The following is a 22,149-nucleotide window of genomic DNA, read 5'->3' on the forward strand; positions in this document are numbered from 1 at the left end:
CACTCACAAGACCAGCAGCCCAGTCCCAGGTTGGTAATCTGGGAAATTATGTGCCTGCCCAGGAAGAGCAGAAGGGCTCCCCACTGTGGGCTGAGCAGAGGAGAGCTGAGAACTCTGCGTGGGATGGGCAGGGAATGCTGGGAACCTCTGGGCATAGGCAGGAAGAAGGGATGAAGGACTGGGTGGACCGTATGATGATTTCATGAGCCAGGCCTCAAAGAGAGGGTCAGGATGGAAGGTCTCCTGGGTCATAGACAAACGGATCTAGAAGGCAACTGGACATTTAGCTCACTGCCATGAGAATTGACAACACATCGAAGGCACAGGAGTGGCTGAACTGAGAATGTAAAAGATGGAGAGAATGGGATGGACAGAACCCCTCCAAAAGCCCCTGGTGTCCAGGAAATAATCCATTTCCTTATCTATCATGAGTGCATCTATCTTCCTTTAAGGACCACTTGGGAGAGGGCTTCTTTTGCATGTGAGTCGCCTTATCATTAGGGTCACTTCTAGAAAAAGAAAATAAACATAGAACAAAATAGAACAAAACCCTTCGCTTTCTAACATGAAGTTTTTCATTACTTCTTGGCGACAGGTTTGACATGAAGAAAAGTAAGCAAGTTACAGGATGCATACACATAGCCATAGTGTGTGTGCTTAAATGCATTTAAGTAACTAAAAATTGTTCTGATACTTTATCAGTTATTGCCACAGACTTCCTGAGTCATCTGAACTCATGTCGCCACGGTCAGCCATCCCTCCTGGACACATATCACTGGCTTGGATAGAAGTGCTGGACGCTCCCAGATCCCAGGACATGCAGTTTTCTAGCCTTATTTATCTTCTCATTCTTCAACCCTCAGCCTAAAATATGACTGCCATGTACCCCTCCTCCTGCCTGCTGTCCGCTAGGCTGTCTCCTCCTTCTCTCTTTTTTACGGAAAGGCTCCTAATTAACCTGTAGCAGAAAGAATGGGGGCGCGCGGGGGAGGGGGCTGTTTGGTCCGCCCTTCCTGGCTGTTGCCACCTTGCAGGTTATGACACAGTGACAGAGGGAGGTCTGAGGAAGGAGGCAACCAGGAGGGGCTTATTCTTCTGGAGCTCCGGGAGCCTCTTGATACAGACAGCGTTTCCTACTTTCCCTGCGGCTCTTTTGTGTGACTTTGAGAGGGGCTCCCTAGTGACTGATTCCTCTCTGTGCTCTCGCCTCAGCGAGCAGCCAGGCTCCGGGAGGGAGGACCGGACCAAGCTCAGCAGTGGCAGAAGCAGCCAGCACAGACTTCAACCATGCTGGAACCGGCATGCGGTTTTTGAAGTCAGCAGAAACAGAAATCAAATTACTATCATCTTATGCTGCTAGAAGCTCAAAGAGAGGGGATTCCACACTGGCCTAGTCACCATGCGACAGGCGAGTCACAGGATAGCGGACCCTGGCGACAATGAATGTAAGTTCCTCGGCTGCTGTCTTTTACTGCTGTGGGATTTTCTTTCTGCTTAAAGTCACGCTTGGCTAGGATGCCGTCATTGCCGTGAGAATTTCTGATGTGGAAAGTTCTCTGCTGCGCTTCGGGATGCGTTTTCCTTTCATTAACTGAGCCAGAGATACAAGCTGAAATTCCTGACCACCGCTGCGGCGATTCTGCCTGAGACTAAGAAGGGTTAACCCAAGTATATCCCCTTATGATGGCATTAACATTTTTAATTGACTTCCTTAATTAATATAGAGGGCACACAGCCCTCCCTCCTCGTTTTGGATCTCATGCTGTTTTAACTTTGTGATGGCTGAACTCTTGGAAGCAGCATATCCAACCCGAGAATTAGCTGAAAGATTCTCACCGGATACAAAACTTTTCTTCCTTAACCAGGAACACGTTTGTGTCTCCAAATGCTCCACACTGCTTTTTTTGCCTTTGCTTCCGTGAGAACTTACAGCTCAGCCGTGGACTCTCCCTAGCACTGTGAAGCGAGGCATAATCAAGAGCCATCACACTTCTGTAACTCTTACTATGGAAGAGGAGAAGGCAGCCAGAGGAGCCACACATGGTCTCCGCTTCAGCACGCCCTAGCTCCAGGACGTAAAGATGAATGGTGAGCCCCAGCTATGACTCGCTAGTCTCTCCACACTTCATCTGCTACAACTTCCGGCTTAGACATGGAAATTCTTTGTGAAGACAATATCTCCCTGAGCTCAATTCCAAACTCCTTAATGCAATTAGGTGACGACTCGAGGCTCTACCCTAATGACTTCAACTCCAGGGATGCTAACACTTCTGAAGCCTCGAACTGGACAATTGATGCTGAAAACAGAACCAACCTCTCCTGCGAAGGGTACCTCCCACCGACATGCCTCTCCATTCTTCATCTCCAGGAAAAAAACTGGTCTGCTTTATTGACAACTGTCGTGATTATTCTCACCATTGCGGGAAACATACTGGTCATCATGGCAGTGTCCCTAGAGAAAAAGCTGCAGAATGCCACCAACTATTTCCTGATGTCACTTGCCATAGCTGATATGCTGCTGGGTTTCCTTGTCATGCCCGTGTCCATGTTAACCATCCTGTATGGTGAGTGGTGTTAGCATGTCAGCTGTCCTCACCGTAGTCCCAAAGAGCTTGTGCATGCTGTTAGCGGAGGGACTGGGGCTCCAGGAGAGAAATAGACAGGAAGCTTTGTTTTAGTCTTAAAATTTTATTTTTCTTGAGAGAAAAAAAAAGTCAGACAGCCTAGTACCTTGTCATTGGTGAGTTGTGTGCCTTAGAATGGATACATCTTTGCACAGAAATTATTATCTGTATTCCAATACTCTGTGAGCATAATTTAGTTGTCATTCTGTGCCCATGCAATTTTTTTTTCCTGCTTTTATTTAAGCCTCGGGACAGAACAGTTTTCTATTTCTCACCGGGTTCTCAGCACTTCTAATGGAGTGGTAAAACCTTCCCAATTACCTTGGAACATTTGCAGAGAGAGCATTAGTGCTGGAGGAGTGGGTTTAATGTTAAAATATTCAGTCTCCATTAGAATAAATGAATTACTCTGGTTTTAATTGCCCCCTCCCACCAGCCCAGAGAAGACAATATGGAAGAAAACCTTTGAGTTATTCTTTAAAAATGCACACACATAAACTCCTGTCTGGTTTTGCAGGATGGAAAACAAACTGAAAGCTCTCAGTCTTGCTTTCCTTGCCACCGTTTGACAGTGTCAAACTTCCCAGGAAGTCAGCAAACACTGGGATGGCTTTCATGGAGGAGCAGAATGTGAGATTCTTTCAAAGTGTGACTAAGACAGCCGGATCCCTCCTAACAATGAGTAAATGAAAGAATATTCGCACCACTGGCACATGCCCTCGGCAGTCACCCGAGCTACAGACAGTTTTAGGGGCACCTTTACAAGGAAATTTTCTGGTCAAGTCCTAGAGGCTACAATATGAACATGTCCATCCAGCCCCGAAAAGCTTCAAGGAAGAAGGAAGCAAGCCAGGAGTAGCAAACATCCATTTGCCCCGGCTTGACCATTCAAATGACACACCCAAATAATTCCATTAAATTTGCTTATCATTTCTCAGCCACGGGAGAGAGGCTCTCACTTCCTAAAACCCTGGCCAATCCTCAGAGGCAAACCCTACTATGGGGTGAGCAGGGTGACTCTGCAAGAACCCAAACCACAGCAGGAAGGCAGAAGGACCTGCTGGGCAGCAGGGGTAACCCTGGCCACGTAGGAGGTGCAGCAGGTCCCTGGACTCAGCTTGGGGTACAAGGCTGCCCCCTAGTGACGACTTCTGGGGATGCAGCCTACACTCGCCAAGAGTCTAGTTGACACTTAGCCAGGCTGGCCCTAGCACACAATTCACAAACCTGTCTTGCACAAGTATTCTCTTCTTACCCTTTGGTAAGAAACTTTAAGGGGAGAAGTTTCTTTCCTGAGACTAAAGCTAGAAGATTTGGGATTAGACTTAGGTCCAGCTTCCTTTCCTTTTCTGAACACCCCTGGAGGCGGCAAGGTAGAAATAAGACTTATGCAAAAGGAGGGTCTGCTCAGCCTGAGCTCTGAACTATCCTAAAGAAAGTACTGATCTCTAATCTTCCTTCCTATTCGCAGGCAGATGTAATATCGTTGCTCCTCACATTAGCAGAACAAACCGACAATCTATCCAAGTATCTGGTCCTCTCCAAAACACTCAGGAAAGAGCAGGGCACTTCATTTATGTCACCAAGGCACCTAAGGCGGCAGAGAACCTGCCAAGCTTCCTGCCTTGGACTCTGGGAAGTTTTAAAATCCTTTGCCATTGGGGCTTCATCTCTAGCCACCCTCCAGAGAGAATGATTTAACTGGGCCCAAAGCTATACTGTTTGATTGTGATGCTCAGGGAGACATAGGAGGGGGGCGAGTGTCACCTTTGCCCTAAGCAGGGCTTGTTCCCTGAGTGCCAATACCAGCTTCAGCAGTATGCTTTCTTAAGTTTTTTTTTTTTTTTTTTTTTTTGGAAAATGCACATTTCCCAGCCTGTTCCAGACTTACGGAAGCAGAATTGCCAGAGGCGGGTCTCCATTTTAAGGAGCCACCTGCAAAAACCAGCTGTCACCTGTAGTTTGAACACTGCCCTGGGACAAAGCTCCAAGTCCAGATATCCTTGATATTCTTAACCATCCTCAATGTTCCTCACATGCCCCAAATGTAACAAGACATTAAGGGACTGTGCACCATAAGAAAAGACATTCAAGAGATTTGAAGACATTTTGTCACACAGCTACTAATTGCCTGTCTATGTGTGACTGGACATGTCTAAGAGTGACTAAGATTAGACTAGCCATAGGGACCCTAACTCCAAAGAAAATTATGTGGATAAATAAAGGCTGTATGTGACCGGCAACATCAATTAAAGGGCTCAGAACATAACTTTGGACACATTGCTAAATAAAAGTGGCTTTGACCAGGTAGAGGAGGAGAGAGACTCCATTCCAGAGGAAAAAGCAAATTCCTCCTTCATTAATGTAATTCCACAGGTCAGAAACCTTCAACCCTGCACTCCCCTGCCCGTGCCATCACAGTGCACACTGGCTGTTGGTTTAAATATTGAAAGTCTCTTGTAGTTCCCTTGCCTGTCACCTCTACCTGCCCCCAAGTTGTAAGTCCTGGGGTATAGATTACACGCTGCAGAAAGCATGAAGCTAGCTACTCACTAATGCTAAACTTCTGCCCCACAGGGTACCGGTGGCCTTTGCCCAGCAAGCTCTGCGCTGTCTGGATTTACCTGGATGTGCTCTTCTCCACGGCGTCCATCATGCACCTCTGTGCCATCTCCCTGGACCGCTACGTGGCCATCCAGAACCCCATTCACCATAGCCGCTTCAACTCCAGAACCAAAGCCTTCCTGAAAATCATTGCTGTGTGGACCATATCAGTAGGTAAGCTGAACCACCTGGCAGGGTGGCATCTGACACTAGAGTCTGTCCCTTCCCGAGAGACACGTTCCACATGGTTGTGGTGAAACCAGACTCTCTGAGTCTGTGGTTTCATGTGTTGTAAGGTATGTCTCCACTTCATGGTTATTGGAGTCGTTCTAGGAAAGGAGAATCTGCAGATGCCAATGGCTGACGGCATCTGTCCATATTGTTTTGCACACATAAGAAAAAGCACACCAGCAGATCCTAAGGCAGGAATGCCTGTGTTCTTTCTCACATCTGAGCTCAACACTCTAAGCCTTGGGTCTCCCAGAAACCTGTCGTTACTGGACTGCGCTTGCTAAGGAATATGGGCACTTGACCCAGACAGCATTGGCCTTGAAGGAGGATCCAGAAAGGGGCAGAAGCTGACGACAGAGGGAAATGGCTTAAAGGGTTGGGCATTGCAGCTGCCTGGTACCTCTGTGGCCTTTCTTCCTGCTGTGACATCCACACCAAAGGATTCCAACCCACTTCTGTTAGGCCCGATTACACACACTCACCTCTGGCTAGCATTGATCTCCTGTCACCATAAATAGGATCTAAAGGAGCAGCTCTCAGGCAGCAAAGTCAATTTTACCTGTCACCTCAAAATACTTAGTTTGTAATCAAACATTCCCTGAGACCTGCTGTCAAGTCTCAAAGCTTCTCAAATGGAAACGCTGTGTTTGCTAAGGCCCTTGGGGTATCTACTTGCTGGAAAGACTGCAAGGTTTGATGATAAGTTAAAATTCCAGAACTCATTTAATGCTACTTACTACTTTGTAATTTAAAATACCTATTAGTGGGGGTCAGAGAGACACATTAACATTAGAGCTATCGCTGTCCTTGCAAAGGATCTGTTTTGATTTCCAGCTCCTACAAGGGTGACTCACCACCCAGTTCCAAGAGATTCATCCCCCCCCCTTCTGGCCTCTTAGTGCATCAGGAACACACATGTGTGCAAAGACACATGTGTGCAAACATACAGGCAGGCAAAACATCCATAACACATAAAATAAAAGCGATTTTTCAAATACTTATCAGCAAGCACAGTTTGTGCTCCTTGGTTTCCTTCCTGCTAATAACAGGAGTTAATGTGACGTCATCTCCACTTTGTAGAAGAGGAACAAGTGTTCTAAAAGGGAAATGAGGGGCGTGTGCAGCGAGCGTGAGCACAGTGAGCACTCTCTGGCTCTGATGGTAACAACGACGGGTTATGGTTACACAGCATCTTTGCACATTTTGGGGAAACTTCACCTGTTTTCCACCTTGAGCCTTAAGTTATCACTAGAGGTCAGCAGCACAGACGATACCCGATACCGTTGTATTTGTTTGATAAGTCGGGGGACCTCGGGAAATAGGACTTGTGGTTTCCTGGGTCACAGGTCTGACTCACAAGTGCTATAGCCTGCTGGCACGGAGCCCTCCTCTTTCTGCTGAGTGTAGCACACCTCCCTCAGCTGACAACTTCAGATCCAAGAAAAGGCTGATGGCATTGTTCTGCGCAACCTAGGACTCCTCCTCACCTGGAACAGGAGGGTAAAGTGGCCAGCAGGTGTCCATCCAAGCTGCTTGTCACCACTCTGGAGAATTCTTAGGTTTAAACGGCTGAGTGTTCCAAAGAGAGGTCCATGGTTGAGGACCACTAGCCAGATTATCAGAGACGGAAACAAGGGCAAAGGGTCAAGTGCAATTCACGCAGCAAAGTACACTGTCTTCCCTGCATACTGTCCTGCTAGCCAAGCATGAACTAAAGTGACCCATCAGCTTTTCTTTCCGTGTGTGTGTGTGTGTGTGTGTGTGTGTGTGTGTGTTCATGTGTCTGTATATTCAATGTGGGGGCCAAAGGTTGATGCCAAGTACCCTCTTTAGTTTATCTATACTTTATGAGTCAGGGTCTCTTGCTGAACCCAGAGCTTGTCGATTTGAGCAGTCTAGCCAGCTGCTTTGCTCCAGGGATCCTGTCTCTGCTTCTGCCTCCTGAGGGTTAGGGTTACAGGAAGCCCATCACATTTACGTGAGTGCTGAAAATTTAACTCTGGCCCTCAGATTGTACAGCAAGGACTTGGACCCACAGAGCCATCTCTTCAGATGTTCATTACCCAGAGTTCATTACCTTACCCATGGCCAAAACAACTCTCCATCTCTGTCAACCTTCATAGTGACACCATTAACAGAAGTTAGACATTTATTCTGAGCAATGTACAGACCCAGTCCTGTACAGAGCACCTCGTGGGTAAGTCCCTTACACAGGATCGAAACACTTAGAGCCAAGAGTCATCTCAGGCCAATCCAGCTCTAAAATCTGCACTTTTTCTACTACCTAATAAGGCTGTCTGCCCTAGCTCTTTCTGGCTGTCATCCCAGGAGCGAGACAGGTTAGAATGGTTGTAAGGATGGTAACCAATGGACATCGTTACAAAGAAGTGTTCAGAAATGATCATCCCTCTGTCCTGTGGATATGCTAGAGTAAACCAGATGACTAGAGTGTGTGTTCAAGTACCTCTCCAACTGTGGTAGAAGACACTTAAATCTAAGAAAACTAGAGGTCGCCCAACCTTGCAACTACCTGTGAGATGATGCTCTGAGAAGCAATCAGATAAGAAATGCTAAAAACAAAAAGTCAGTTCTACCCTGGGTCCTGAAGAAGCTCGGGACTCACTTCCTGCTGACTTTTCTGCTCTTGCTTCTGGTTCTACTGTTTTGTTTTGGGTTTGAGGTTTCAGTTTGTGGATTTATGCTTGGATCCTTAGTCCAACTGGAATTGTTTCCTGTTGTTTTGTCTTGTTTTGTTTTTTAATCGTATATAGTCAACAAATGAAACTGATTTCAAAATGCACACTGTGGTGGTTGAAACTATAAATGTTTTGTAAAATAAATACTGTAATTCAATTAGTTAATCTCTCCATCCCCTCACCAAGATGCCCTGTAGTTTTCAGAGCAAACTTACAAGAATAAAACTCAGAATTAACAAATGCAGATACCACATCATTCACCCAGTCCTCTGAGCTAATCCGTCTCCCCTCCCCCCATCTGTCTCTAGTGATGGAGCCAGCCTTGCCAGAGAGGAAATATTCTAAGGTGGTTCTACATTCACTTCTGGCTAACAGACTATTTAAACATTAAACTCAGTGACTCAACATTTCCCAGAGTCCTGTGCTGAGGGAAGGGAAAGACAGAAGCCCTGGTACCAGGCTGAGAAAGAACTTACAACTCTGGAAGAGAGCTCACACTAGTCTGACATCTTAGCAGACCACTCTGCAGGACAGACCAGAGCCAGACAACAAGTCTCAGTGCTGAGTGTACCAGGCTTTGACCAGAACTGTTTAATGATACGTTTTACCCTCTATTGAAATCTAAAGCTCATGGCAGGATCCCAAAGATGAACTGGGGCGTCACTGGACATCTTTATCCTTCCCAAGGCATCCATGCTGACCAAGTTCCCTTCCTCTGTGTCTCTGGCTAGTTCTTTTGAACAGGCAGGTTGCTTATTGGAGGCTGCAGGAGTCCAGAGTTTTACCCTAAAATCCCTGCTACCGGGAAATGTCATCCTTCTGTTTCTATACATTCACCCTTCCTTAGATTCCATGTATGAGTGAGATCATGTGTTCTTATTATGCTTCCAAGACTTAGTCACACTTTGGGAAATGGGCAGATTTCATTTCTATGGCTGCGTAGTACAGAATTCTATTTGTATATGGCCTACTTTGCTTTCAACTAACAGTTAAAGATTTTACAGAATCTATTGTAGAACTTTCCTCCAGCTTACTGATATATTCCATTTTCTGGATAAGTTGATGACTACAGAGCTAAACTTAGATTTATGTGGGTTTTTTTTTCCAGCTTCCTTAAGTGAAAGTCACAGGTTGCCATTTTTTTTCTTTGAGGTCTTTATGTAAGGTAGAAGTATGTATAGAACTTAGTCCTAATGCTCTGGTGCATATATATATATATATATATATATTATCTTTAGCCTTCATTTACACTTTCTACCACTTTGTGGGTTATTAGCCACACACAAATTTTATCTTTCATACTTATTTTTAATCGTTACCAAATGCTCACTTCATTTCTAATGATGCTTCTTGCCTTAAGAATCAACTCTGTAGATACTATATTTATGCCTTTTTTCCAGATTTCTCTTGATTATCATTTGTCTGACTGTATTTTGCTCTATCCTATTGTCGAACTGTGACTTTGTATTTTAAATGTGCTACCAGGATGGAAGCACAATTTCTAAAAATGCAATTCATCTTCATCTTTAAACAATTTTTATTCACATGTAGGTGTGTGTGTGTGTGTGTGTGTGTGTGTGTGTGTATAAGTGCATAAGAGTACAGGTGCCTATGGAGACCAGAGGCGTGGAATCCTCTGGAGCTGAAGTTGCAGACAATTGTGAGATGCCCGACATGGATGCTGGGAGCTGGGTCCTCTGGAAGACCAGCAATTGCTCGCAACAGCTAAGCCTGATGTCCAGTCCCACCTTTGTCTTCCAATTGGAGTATTTAGTTCTTTTATGGTTGATGTCAGTCAATCTTTTTCTGCTCTTCCTCTGGAATGATCAGAATTGTCATTTACCCTTCTCTGTAAGCTTATTAATTATCTCTTCTTTTATATTCTCTTAGCAAGAGCAAATTTTTTTTTAACTTTTTAATCATAAAGAGCCTAAAACAAATGATTTTACACTTCTTGGAAATGCAAGAACTTGAGAATGAGAACGTTTGAACCTCATTTGCCTTGTGATCCTTCAGTGTATGTACGCAGAGGTGAATAAGACCCAAGAGGTCATTGCAGCTGCGCTCTGACCAGGGCGTGTGTTTTCCACATGCAAACTGTTCTGCTGCCATGCGCGCCTTTCTGCCCTTCTGCCTGGGTCTGCAGTCCTCACTGCTGCACACTGACTTGCACGGGATGCTTTTTCTTTGCTCTCTGCTTCCTTAACTCTAGATTGCTCTACTTTACCTTCTTTGAAAGGACCCATTTCTAGAGGACAGAACCCAAACTGGCCTGGTGACGCCGACCCATGATTTCAGCTGCTTGAGACTCTGTTGTCAGAAGAGCACAGATTCAAGGCCGACCTGGCAACTTAATGAGACCTTCTCATGAAATAAAAGTTTTTTAAAAATCACCTTAGTCTATAGCTCAATGGTAGACCACCCGCCCAGCATATGTGAGGTTCTAGGTTCAATTTCAGATTAGAAATGGCTGGTAGCCCAAGAGTCTGTAACACGAATTGAAGCAAGAAGAAAGCAGTCTTCGCAATAAACAAGCAAACAAACAACCCCCAGTCCAATAGATAGATAGATAGATAGATAGATAGATAGATAGATAGATAGATAGACAAACAAATGAAACAAGTAAGCAGTCTCTTTCTCCCAGAACTTTTTCCATGGCCTTCTGAATCTCTAGATTATTCTAGTTTGTTGTTTATAAAGAGTTCAGCTCTCTGGGTCTACAGAAGCCACCATGTCACCCTGGCTTCCTATAGAGTGTCTTCATCTGTATTTTAGAAATTTTCTTAAGTGCTGCCCAGACATAGGTTACATTTGTCTTCATCCTGAACTTGATTTGTGTGGATCCTTAACTTGGATGTTCAACGTCACCTTGTCGTCACTATGGAAAACTCCTTAGCCATATTACCACACCTACCCCCTGCTCCCTTGCCCTCGCTCTGAGGCTCCAGCTTGTGGACATGAAACCCTGGCCCACGCTTCCCACTTTCTTCTTGCTTCAATCCATGTAACAGAGTCTTCTGCCACCAGCTACTTCCAATCTACTGCCAAGCCTGTCTAGTATATTCTCATATAATGTATTTCAGATACCAGATTCTTAGGGTTTTTTTCCTGGTTGATTATTTAGTAGAGTTCAGTTTTCCAAACATTCTCTACCTTCTCATCTATCAAACATCAATCACTGCTTTCTGGATACCTCTGTCCCCTGGTTTTCCCTGGCCTTCTTTGTTTTTACTGAGTTTCTGTACCTAGTAGATGTTTTTAAATTGCTTTATATTATCTTATGTAAAAACCTAGTAGGCAGTGGGCTGATATTAGCTTTCACCACAGGGGAATCCATGAGCTTAGCAGATGTGTGTGTGTGTGTGTGTGTGTGTGTGTGTGTGTGTGTGTGTGTGTAATGTGCATGTGTATGCATGCATGGGCAGGTGTCCTTCAACCCAATCAGACTCTACTTATTTTAAGCAGTGATCTCATAAGAACTGCCTGATTTCCTGTTGTTGCCTTACACTCTCTCTGTATCCCCTACAGTTCCAGGTGAAAACTTGATGTGTCTTGACTTTAGGAGCTCTGACCTCAGCTCTCACATCCTCAGCCCACAAGATGGCTGCAAACTCATCCTGCCTCTGACCGATCAGTGAGTGCTTGAGAAAGTAGTTGGACCCCATCCCTGGCTCCCCATGCCCTCCCCTCCTGCCCTGGAAGCACTCACAGAGACTATCTGCACGCTTGCTTTCCTCTTTGCTCTGTATCAATGCCAGCATGCCTCCTTCTGTTTGGTCCTCTCCAGTGTATTTCCTGTCTCTTCATTTTAACAGTTTGTTTCATTGCCTGATATACATTTCACAATTTGGAGGTGAAACTTATTTTTTTCAAAATATGACAGCCAATGCCTTTTAACCTGAACTCCAGCCTGTCCACATTCACCGCGACAGTTGGTGTAACTGGTTTCCTGTTGTCTGTTTTATGTTATATCTGAGTTTGTTTTCCTGTCATTCTTTTAAGCTGTCCCCTTCCCCTTTTTATTGAACTGCAAATTATGTTTCTATTTCCTTTATCCCTTCTCACTTACTATAATGTCTATAGCATTTTTCTTTTCATTCCTCTCCTGATTAAAATTTTATCCCCGGTAAGAATCCCAACTTTTCTACTAAGGAACATAAAGTAAGAGTCTGAATTTCTCTCATCTGCTCTGTATCTCCAGTTCATCATTTGGTTGTTGTTGCTGTTGTTTGTTTGTTTGTTGTTTGTTTGTTTGTTTTCCTAAGCATTTTTAGCTCATTTACTGGTGCAGCAGGCCTTTTAACACAGGTCACAAAGTACAGGGACTGCAAAGATAATTAGAGGCATAGCAAATTCTGTGGAAAATGTTTGGGATGGCTAAAATCATGGGCAAACTCAAAACTACTTCTGAGAATCACAGACCAAGAAATGTGCTTTTTTAAGAGGCAAAATACTCTTATATCTTGATTTATTTTAAGGACAAATAATCCAGCAAGGGAAGAAAGAAGCCAGATAAGTAGGCAATTTTCAGAGATGTAATTTGGAATGAACAGTAAGGGCCTGGGAACATGGCTCAGGGGTCATGGAGACATGACTGTGTGGCAGGAGTGTGGTGTGGCTTTTCACTCGATGGCCAGCCAGCCAGAGCCACCAAAGATGCCCCACCCCTGCCCTTGCACATGCTATGTCGAGCGTGGCACCGTGTGTACAGCCACAGTCCCAGTGTGACAGAGTAAGTAAGGGATTAGCTCCTGGACAATCCAGCCAAGGCTATTAAACACAGACACCTGCCCTGCTAGACAGATTTTTTTTTCCTAGAAAAATAAAAGTGATTGTATGATGAGATGTGTTCAGCTTAGCTTAGAGATGTGTTCAGCATCTCTAAGCTAAGGTTTGGTGGATTGATTTTTCTATTTCAAAACAATTTGAAGCTCTAAAAGTCACCAAGCTAGGACGTTGGATATTCAAGCAGAGGAGACATGTCTATGGGGTTAAATGCATAAGTCATGTATGGGGAGCACATGTGCTATGACCCGATTCTGATTTTAAGAACACTGATGTGTTAGTCGTGGTCACAGGAGACAGAAAACTGAGGGCTGTTGAAGAACTTCCCATTTACAGAGACTGGAATCCCAAAGAGTGGCAGAGCCACCATCTCTTCCTTCATACACATCATACAGTTGTAGTCACCATGACCATTACTTCCAAGGTGTCCTAGATAACTCGGGATGAAATGTCCCAATTCCATGATGAATCAGACTTCTTGGAGGTGGTGGCCAACCTTTGGGGCTTATATTATAAATGGCAGCCTCCGCAGCCTGTTTACAGAGCCTTTCGGTTCCTTTGAACTAGGTGAATCCCATCATTCTCTGTTTTCTCCCCTCGCTTACGCTACCAGCATGGCTATCTTCATGCTTGTCTAGGCTTGCCTCAACTTCTGAGGGAAATGAGCATAATTACAAATCAATCCCGTGTCCCATCTGTGACTTCTCTGACTGAAGAAGAGATATCGAATGAATAATCCCAGACTGTCTGCACTATAGTGTCCTTCTCCAACCCAATCAGAGGTTATCTGTGACCCAGCTCTAATGTGTACAGCGAGTGAACTCTTTCCTTGATCGCCTTGCTGATGGTGAAAGAAATATATCTCATTTAATTCCCTGACTGTTTGTTCTTAGCCAAGATAAGCACGGGATAAGAAGGGGAAAGTGTCTGCTTGCACGTTGTCCTTTGATGACAAGCAGATGAGCCCCTTCCTGACCATTCACCATAAATAGTCTTTCACTGCAGAAATGCGTGTGCAACTCATGGGGTGATTTCGAAGTGCTTCTAAAGAGAAAGATTTGCCCCTCAAGGCTAAGCACGACCACTTTTGTCTGTGTTATTGTTTCTGTAACAGACAAAGGCAGGCTGGGTGGCATCCAAGTCCTCTATCCTCAAGAACTTCATGCACAGACTAAACCAGAGCCCAGGTGCCTGGATCAAGCCTCTTCTGTAGTCAGAAGGAAAGCCTCCCTTCCCAGGATGGACACTTAGGGACAGGGAAAACTATTCAGCTAACCAGTTTTAATTCATCATTATTTTCACAGGGGATTCTTAGCATCTTTTCACACTGAGCCACACAGTGTATACACACATTCAGATATCACGACACCCCACAAATAGAGAATTCTGTACGTCTTTACATCCGTCAAGAATTTCGATTTAAAAAGAAAAAAAAAAAAAAACAGCAGGTTTTGCCCTTTATGCTCACGGAATGCTCACAGGGAAGTTGGATCTGAAAATACCTTCACAACAGCCTTTCCGATAAATGAACATCACTGACAATTCCTAAGACAATGACCAAAAGCAATTTAAGGAACAAAGAGTTCGGGTTTTTTGGCTTAGCTACCAGCTGGGGACAGCGTGTTCACATTTTTTTCAAGGAAACTTCCACAGGCTGTGACCGCAGCTGTATCTCCTAGCACAGCCTAGCCCAGGATTCACTTTGCAGCTACTACGGGGCACCATGAAGCGCCTCCCCGCAGTGCCTCCCCCTCCCCTGGCTTAGAGGATTTTTACCTTTATCCGCCACCTCTAAGACGCTTCTCTTCTCTCCAGAAATTAGGTATTGCCCTACTTTGGTTCTTCTACGCCCCTATCTCTTCACCTCTTCCATTTATGTGATAATAATCTATCCCCACCCTCACCCCCCGCGAGGTCACAAGTTCCCAGAGAACAAGAAATAGAAAGCAATCCAAACAAATAAATAAATAAATAAATAAATAAATAAATAAATAAATAAATAAATAAAGTGTACTTCATCTTTCTCCCAGCCCCTATGATAATAGAAAACATCTATCCAAGCACTCATGAGAACTCATTTCTGCAGTCTGACACCGAGACACCTTTAAAAGAAATTGTATTTCTCTGTGCTGTTTCAAAACTATTTTTAGAATGTTTCCCTATACTTCAAGTAATAAAGACTAATAGCTATGCAAGAAAGGACTTGTTTTATTGTCCTACTTAGCATCAGACTGGTACACTTATCAACAACGCCGAATTAGTAGAGGCTGTTAGGAAAGGACCCTCCCCTCTGTGCGCTTTGCTCTGTTGTGCTTCCCGTTTGTTGGTAAACCTTAGTTTGAGATTTTGAAATTTCTTCAGAAAGCATTTGGGAATCGTTCCTTTCCAAGTTTGGAATTAAGAGATGTTTCTTTTTCAATTGGGCAAACAGGTGAGGGGAGAATCAGAGACGAGAGAAAAAGGCATGCAGGCTTCTGTATCTGCTAGGGGCCGCAGTGGGTCTCCCACGCAGGCTTTCCACGCTTTGCTTCTGCTTAGGGGGTCTCCACTGCCCATGGTACCATTGGTTACCATAAACCGTCCATGTCTAGGTTACTCCTCTCTTACTGGCTTCCTTTATTCAGGGATTGTCACATTCTACGGAAATTTACATAGCAAATGACATTTAAATTTCCGCGTTTTGAATCTGGAGTCCCCGAGATTTATTTTCTAGCGTCCTTCATTTCCATAGAGCCGTCCTCCCAGCAGGGGAGTCCTCTCAAAGGTCCCATTAAACAACACTGCAGGTGAGAAGTGAGTTCAAGCCTGCAGTGGGCGGGACTGTGCAAGCACGTGAGGGTACAAATGAGCAGCCATCAGGTTTGACATGGAAATGTTCACAGACTGTTTTAAAATAAAAAACCAGCCGTGGGGATGGGAGGGCAATGAGAGGGCCACAGGGTGGATAGGCTCGCAAAACACTGCATCTGTGTATAAAATTGTTGCAACTTAATCTTTAATAAAAATTTTATAGTAAATATATAAAAAACACTAAAGCCTGGAGAAACAGCTCCGTGCAGTAGAAAGTAGAATTGCATTATGATTGACATATATGGAACTCTGGCAGGGTTTGGGGATCAGGGGAGCCCGCCTAACAGCGAAAGGTTAAACTTGAATCTTGAAGGGTGAGCACGATGTTGGCCAAAGAAATGAAGATGGAGGGAGAACTTGGAAGAGGAGACTGCTGCGGGGAAGAAGCACCACAAAGAGTTAAAGTTCTCAAAAAATAGGTAGAGAGAGAGAGGGTGCACAGCCTTGTCCTGTCCCTGCTTTTAGTGGAATTGCTTCAAGTGTCTCTCCATTTAATTTGATGTTGGCTGTTGGCTTGCTGTGTCCTGCTTTTATTATGTTTAGGTATGTGCCATGAATTCCTGACCTCTCCAAGACTTTTAACATAAAGGGATGTTGGATTTTGTCAAAGGCTCCCCCAAGCCCCTGCAGGCATCTTATTAGATGATCATATGATTTTTTTTCTTTGCATTAGTTTATATGGTGGATGACATTGGTGGAGGAGGCACCTAATCCTGTAGAGATTTGATGCATCCAGGAAGGGGGTTGTAGGGTGGGGGAGGAGGCATCTTCTCAGAGGCTAAGGAGAGAGGGGAGAGAGTGGAGAACTCTGGGAAGGGGGGACCTCCAGGGGGGCAATATTTGAGATGTAAATAAATAATTAATGATTAAGCTGAAATTAAATAAGTTATAATTTAGGGGGGAAGTAGGGCCTTACTAGTAGTCAAATTAATATTTTAGGAAAAGTATAAAAATACTCTTCATAAGTGATAAATACTAACAAGGAAGTAATCATTAACAGTGAAAAATTAAATTGTTACAGATTTATTTTATTTCACTCCAAGAAAATAGATTTGAAAAGCTCTATAAAATTAAAAAAAAAAAAAAAAGATTCTCAAAAAAAGAAAAATCAGTTCTGTCCAAAGGAGTCTCACTGGGTATACAAACCACACTTCAGGGCAGGGCCCAGGCCCAGCACAAAATGGACTTGACGGTCTCTGGGGAGGTGTTTAGTCTCATATTGCATTGTCTGGGCATTTGGTATTTACCTTACTGGTTTTATATACCGTGAGTTCTGGTTACCTTATTGGTGTTATATACTATGGGTTCTGGTTTTGTGGTTTTTATGGGATTTCTGGGCATACAAATGTGTGTGTCTCTAAATCTATATATGCTTCTTGTGTTTTTCTCTGGCTCTTCACCCCACCACCTCACCACCCTACCCCACCCCCATTTGTTTTGTTTCTTTTTCTTTTAACTTATTTTAGTTTTATTAATTTTTATTAGATATTTGTGCTTTCTATGAGAGAGAGAGAAAGGAAGGTGGGAATTTGGATGGGTGAGGAGGATCTAAGAGGAGCCGGGGGAGGAAGATCTATAATCAGAAAATATAGTATAAAAAAAAAAACGGACTTTCTTAGTCACTCTTAAAGAAGTCTTTTATAACTCCAATATTCTCTAGTCCTCTGCCATGGGTATCAGTGGTCGTTTACACAAACCCAGTTATCTAAAACCCGAATATTGTTCCCCTGGCACGTGCAGGCCCAACTTGCCAGACGTATCCCTCTCGGGCATCGGGCATCGGCTATTTTTATATCCCAGTTCCAGGATTAACCCTGGCTCATACCAGTCACATTGTAAATTCCTGCTTGATGACATCTAGAGAGCAAAATATTTTTATCAGAAAACTTGCAGAATTCTTCTGGACAGGCTGTTGTAGGAAAAAAGCAGATGAGCAGTTTCATGGGTCTGTGATAAACCTCTGTTTCTTCTCAAAAGGAGGCAGTTTTCGGAGACATTCTAGGACCCTGATTTAGGGCCTCTCTCACTGGTATTACTGTAAGAAGTAGAAATTACAATGGCGTGTTTTAAAAGTGGCATCTTGGAAGTGAATTTTCAAATTTGCCTTTCTCATTTATTACTGATATCTGGCTCCAGTCGTTAGGTCCTTTGGCTGTAGTGAGGTATAGAACCATTTGTGCTTGCTGCTCTTGGTATTATCAAATTGTATGTGTAGGGTGTGTGTAGGGTGTGTGTGTGTGTGTGTGTGTGTGTGTGTGTGATGTATAAGTATGTGTAAATGAAGTCATATTATGAGGACCTTGAGTATTGGTCCTTGCCTCCCACATTGCTTGAGACAGGTCTCTTGTTGTTCATTACTATGTATATCCGGCTAGGTGGTCAGTGAGTTCCTAGGGCCCTACCTCCTAGTCTCAGTTAAGAGTGCAGGGCTTACAGACAGGATTGCAATGTCCAGCTCTGTATGCATCCTGGGGATCTAAGCTCCGATCCTCATGTCATGTGACAAGCATCTTACCCAGTGAGTCATCTCCCAAGCCCCATACTTGGCCTATCACTCTTTAAAATGTGAATTGTCTTCTGTTCTTCACTGCCTTCTGTGGAGCAGATACACTATGACACCTTTTCAACTCTTGCTGTTTTTTGGTTGGTTGGTTTGGTTTGGTTGGTTGAGTGGGTTTGGTTTTGTTTTTTTCAAGACAGGGTTTCTCTGTGTAGCCCTGGCTGTCCTGGAACTCACTCTGTAGACCAGGCTGGCCTCGAACTCAGAAATCTGCCTGCCTCTGCCTCCCAAGTGCTGGGATTAAAGGTATGTGCCACCACCGCCTGCCCCTTGCTGTTTTTTTTTTTTCGTGCTGGGATTAAAGGTATGTGCCACCACCGCCTGCCCCTTGCTGTTTTTTTTTTTAAGTACCAAGTCAGCCACTGTAAAGATTCATGTGGATGGTCATGTTTAACAGGGTACATCCCCAAGCTAAATACATCACCAGGTTGATCGGTATCACCAGTGTGATACAGGAGCCAAAGGACTGCCTGCCTCCTATCTACTCTCTAATAGGTCAGTTCATCCATCTGTAAACATGCTTACTAAAGTTTTGCTTCATCTGAAGAGAAATATTCAAGCTTATCTTAAATAAAGAGAAAGGATCTCCAGTTACCAGGTGTGCAGGAAGCATGGTAACTTCATGCCTAGTGCTTTTATCTTAGACATTGTATTCTATATCTGGCTACATCTCTACCCACCCCCTCACACACACACACACACACACAGACACACGATGCATTTAATGCTGGAGGTTTTTTCAGTTAACCTAACCAAACATCCGTTGTTGTTGTTGTTGTTGCTGTTGCTGCTGCTGCTGTTGTTGTTGTTTAATGGTTTATTGAGATCACTGCAAGAAGGCAGTGAGCTAGGTCCCTACCAACTCTAGCTCTACCAAAAAGCGTTTGTATTCTTCACTATCCCTAATTCCCTAAAGCATCTCTACTCTGGTCTCTCAGCCATTCTATCGCCCCTTCACACTGAAGATATATTCACAGTGCTGTCAGGTGTAGGATATAAGGAACAAAAACAGCAAATTTCCCTTCCCATCACTATCTGTTTAATAGATAGGTTTCCTAGATATGCTCAAACATGGCAGCTTTGTCAATTAGCTTCCCTGAAAACTATGTATCACGAGCCTGAGCTAGACAGGAGGAAATAGAAGTATATGCACATACATATTTAACCACAAATGGGGACACATTGATGTTGCTGAATAAATGACAAATGAGGAACGAAAGGAGAGCAAAATAAAGTGGGCCAACCAAGAGCTGAAAGAAGGGAGAGAATGTTTCCCCAGAGGCCCTTGTGTGTTTCCCTGATAAGGAAGTTGTTTCAACAGTCCAATGTCTGCCTATGCCTGCCTGGGTGCATATGGGACCTTACTTGGAAAAGTACAACAAATGAGTCTGGATGAACATCTCCACGGTGGCTTTTCCAGTATTTTCACAGATTTAATGTCGGTTTCCTTGGAGATAGTTCTGGCAAAGCTGGCTGCAGACTGAAGCCAAGAATGAAAAATCATATAGCAGGAGGATTTTGCACTGAGACAGCGAGGTGTACGCTGTCGCTCTCCTTGCACCGTCTCTCTCTTAGGCTTAGGAGAGCTACATATTAATTCCACCGAGAACTGTCTTCCTTGTGTGAATGTTATATCTCCAACCACTGCATCAGAGTGGGAGCAATTGCAGGGACAGTGTGCACAGGGACTGCTCTTCAGGGGGATGGAGAACTTAGATTCCAGTTACAGCCTTCACGGTTCCTGGCTCAAGCCTTTCCCATGGTGGATATGTAGCCATTCTCACTCACCTGGCTGTTTTAAAGCATTTTCTCTATTAAGTCTGGAAACACCCTTTTAAGGCAGAGATTCAAGAGGAGACTCTAACTGAACTGTAAATGTGACTTACGCTGATGATCCAGACGAGTCTGAGTGGGACACAGACGCAAAAATGATGGCCCCTGAGGACCTCTGCACCTCTGGGTGAAAACATTTATCTTTTCAAAGCATGACTTTTCTGATAAGTTCATAGCAGTTACTGGAAAATGCATTTTCTTAAAGGCCATTCCCAGGGAATCTGATTCAATAGGAGCTGAGGAGCAGCCCGAGATAGAATATACTCAGAGGTGCGCCTCAAACGTTTGGTGAGAGATTTGAGCAGGCTTTGCAGGAGCCATACACTATGTACACTTCTGTCTAAACTCACAGGGTTTCTCTCCAGTCCGTGTGTTTTGTTATGTAAGCACTATGCAGTAGCAACATGCAGAGTAGCCAACTTAACCATGCCATAGAGCAGAATAGAGCTTTAGGCTCTTGGGGCAATGGATGTTATCGAAAATTGGGAGTGGGGGAATGCTGTGGCCAGAGGTGACACATACTAGTAGAAACCAGGGTCCTCTGTCGGGAATTTTAATCTTGTTAGTGAAGTAACTTAAGAAAGGGCTCAGAAGAAAGCTTTAGGACAATGTTACTACAGTTTAAGAGGAAAACTAAAGCAGGCAAACTGTTAATCTCAGCAGCTGCCCAGAGGACAGAGATGGTTAAGAGGAAGGAAGAAAGAAAGCCATACACCTTGAATTAGGCATGGAGGTTCAGGGATAGAAAAAGGAAGCCCCGGGTACCAGAAAAGACATACTTGGGCTCTAGCTAGCATAAGAAAGAAAGAAAGAAAGAAAGAAAGAAAGAAAGAAAGAAAGAAAGGAAGGAAGGAAGGAAGGAAGGAAGGAAGGAAGGAAGGAAGAAAGAAAGAAAGAAAGAAAGAAAGAAAGAAAGAAAGAAAGAAAGAAAGAAAGAAAGGAAGGAAGGAAGGAAGGAAGAAAGGAAGAAAGAAAGAAAGAAAGAAAGAAAGAAAGAAAGAAAGAAAGAAAGAAAGAAGAGAGAGAGAGAAAGGGAGAGAGCGAGAAAGGGAGAGAGAGAGAAAGGGAGAGAGGGGAGAAGGAGAGAAGAAGGGAAAGGGAGGGAGAAAGGAAGGGAGGGAGGAAAGAAGGGAAAGGGAGGGAGAAAGGAAGGGAGGGAGGAAAGAAGGGAGAAAGAGAGGGAGGGAGGGAGAGAGAGAAAGGGAGGGAGAGAGGGAAGGAGTGAAGAAGGGAAAGAGGGAGGGAGAAAGGGAAGAAGGAAGGGAGAAAGGGGGGGAGGGAGATAGGGGAGGAGAGAGGGGGAGGGAAGAAGGAGGGGGGAGAGAGAGAGAAAGGGAGGGAGAGAAGGAAGGAGAGAAGAAGGGAAAGAGGGAGGGAGAAAGGGAAGGAGGGAGGAAGGAAAGGAGAAAGGGAGGGAGGGAGGGAGGGAGGGAGGGAGGGAGGGAGGGAGGGAGGGAGGGAGGGAGGGAGAAAGGGAAGGAGGGAGGGAGGGAGGGAGGGAGAAAGGGAAGGAGGGAGGGAGGGAGGGAGAAAGGGAAGGAGGGAGGGAGGGAGGGAGGGAGATACTATTCCTCATTTCTCTTTAGCATGGTCTTAAAGTAGATCCATATTCCTAAGGGGTGTCCCTTAGCCAGGTGACTGGCTTCTGGGATAAAAGGTCTCCACCCAAGTCTCTTAACTAGAACAAAAGCATCTTCCTGTCATGGGCCTTCACTACAGCTATGACAAGGATACATCTCACTGGGCTTCTCTCATAGACACAAGAAGCACTTAACCCATACTTACAGATGTTCTGTGATAAATCCATCAGGACTTCCTCAGGCAGGTGTGCTGGCCTTCCTGTTTTAGAATTTCCTCTGGTGTTCCCTTTGATCTGGAGTTTGTGCTAAGGAGAGGTTTTCATTCCAAGTTAATGAGAAGGATAAAATGTATCTCCTCTCATCATAAATGGCACCACAATATGTTA

General features: G+C 44.3%; 1 protein-coding gene across 1 annotated transcript in view; it reads left to right on the forward strand.

Moving 5' to 3' along the window:
• The first annotated feature begins 1,064 nt into the window (after nucleotides 1-1,064).
• Nucleotides 1,065-22,149, forward strand: part of Htr2a (5-hydroxytryptamine receptor 2A) — a 68,554-nt gene continuing 47,469 nt past the window's right edge. Inside the window, exons 1-2 of the mRNA XM_021182341.3 lie at nucleotides 1,065-2,564; nucleotides 5,202-5,402. Coding sequence (XP_021038000.1) covers nucleotides 2,153-2,564; nucleotides 5,202-5,402 — 613 coding nt within the window. The 5' untranslated portion in view covers nucleotides 1,065-2,152. The remainder of the gene's footprint in view (nucleotides 2,565-5,201; nucleotides 5,403-22,149) is intronic.

The sequence above is a fragment of the Mus caroli genome, unplaced genomic scaffold, assembly GCF_978045245.1.
Source record: "Mus caroli unplaced genomic scaffold, Mus_caroli_1 scaffold_12, whole genome shotgun sequence".
NCBI classification, from domain to species: domain Eukaryota; kingdom Metazoa; phylum Chordata; class Mammalia; order Rodentia; family Muridae; genus Mus; species Mus caroli.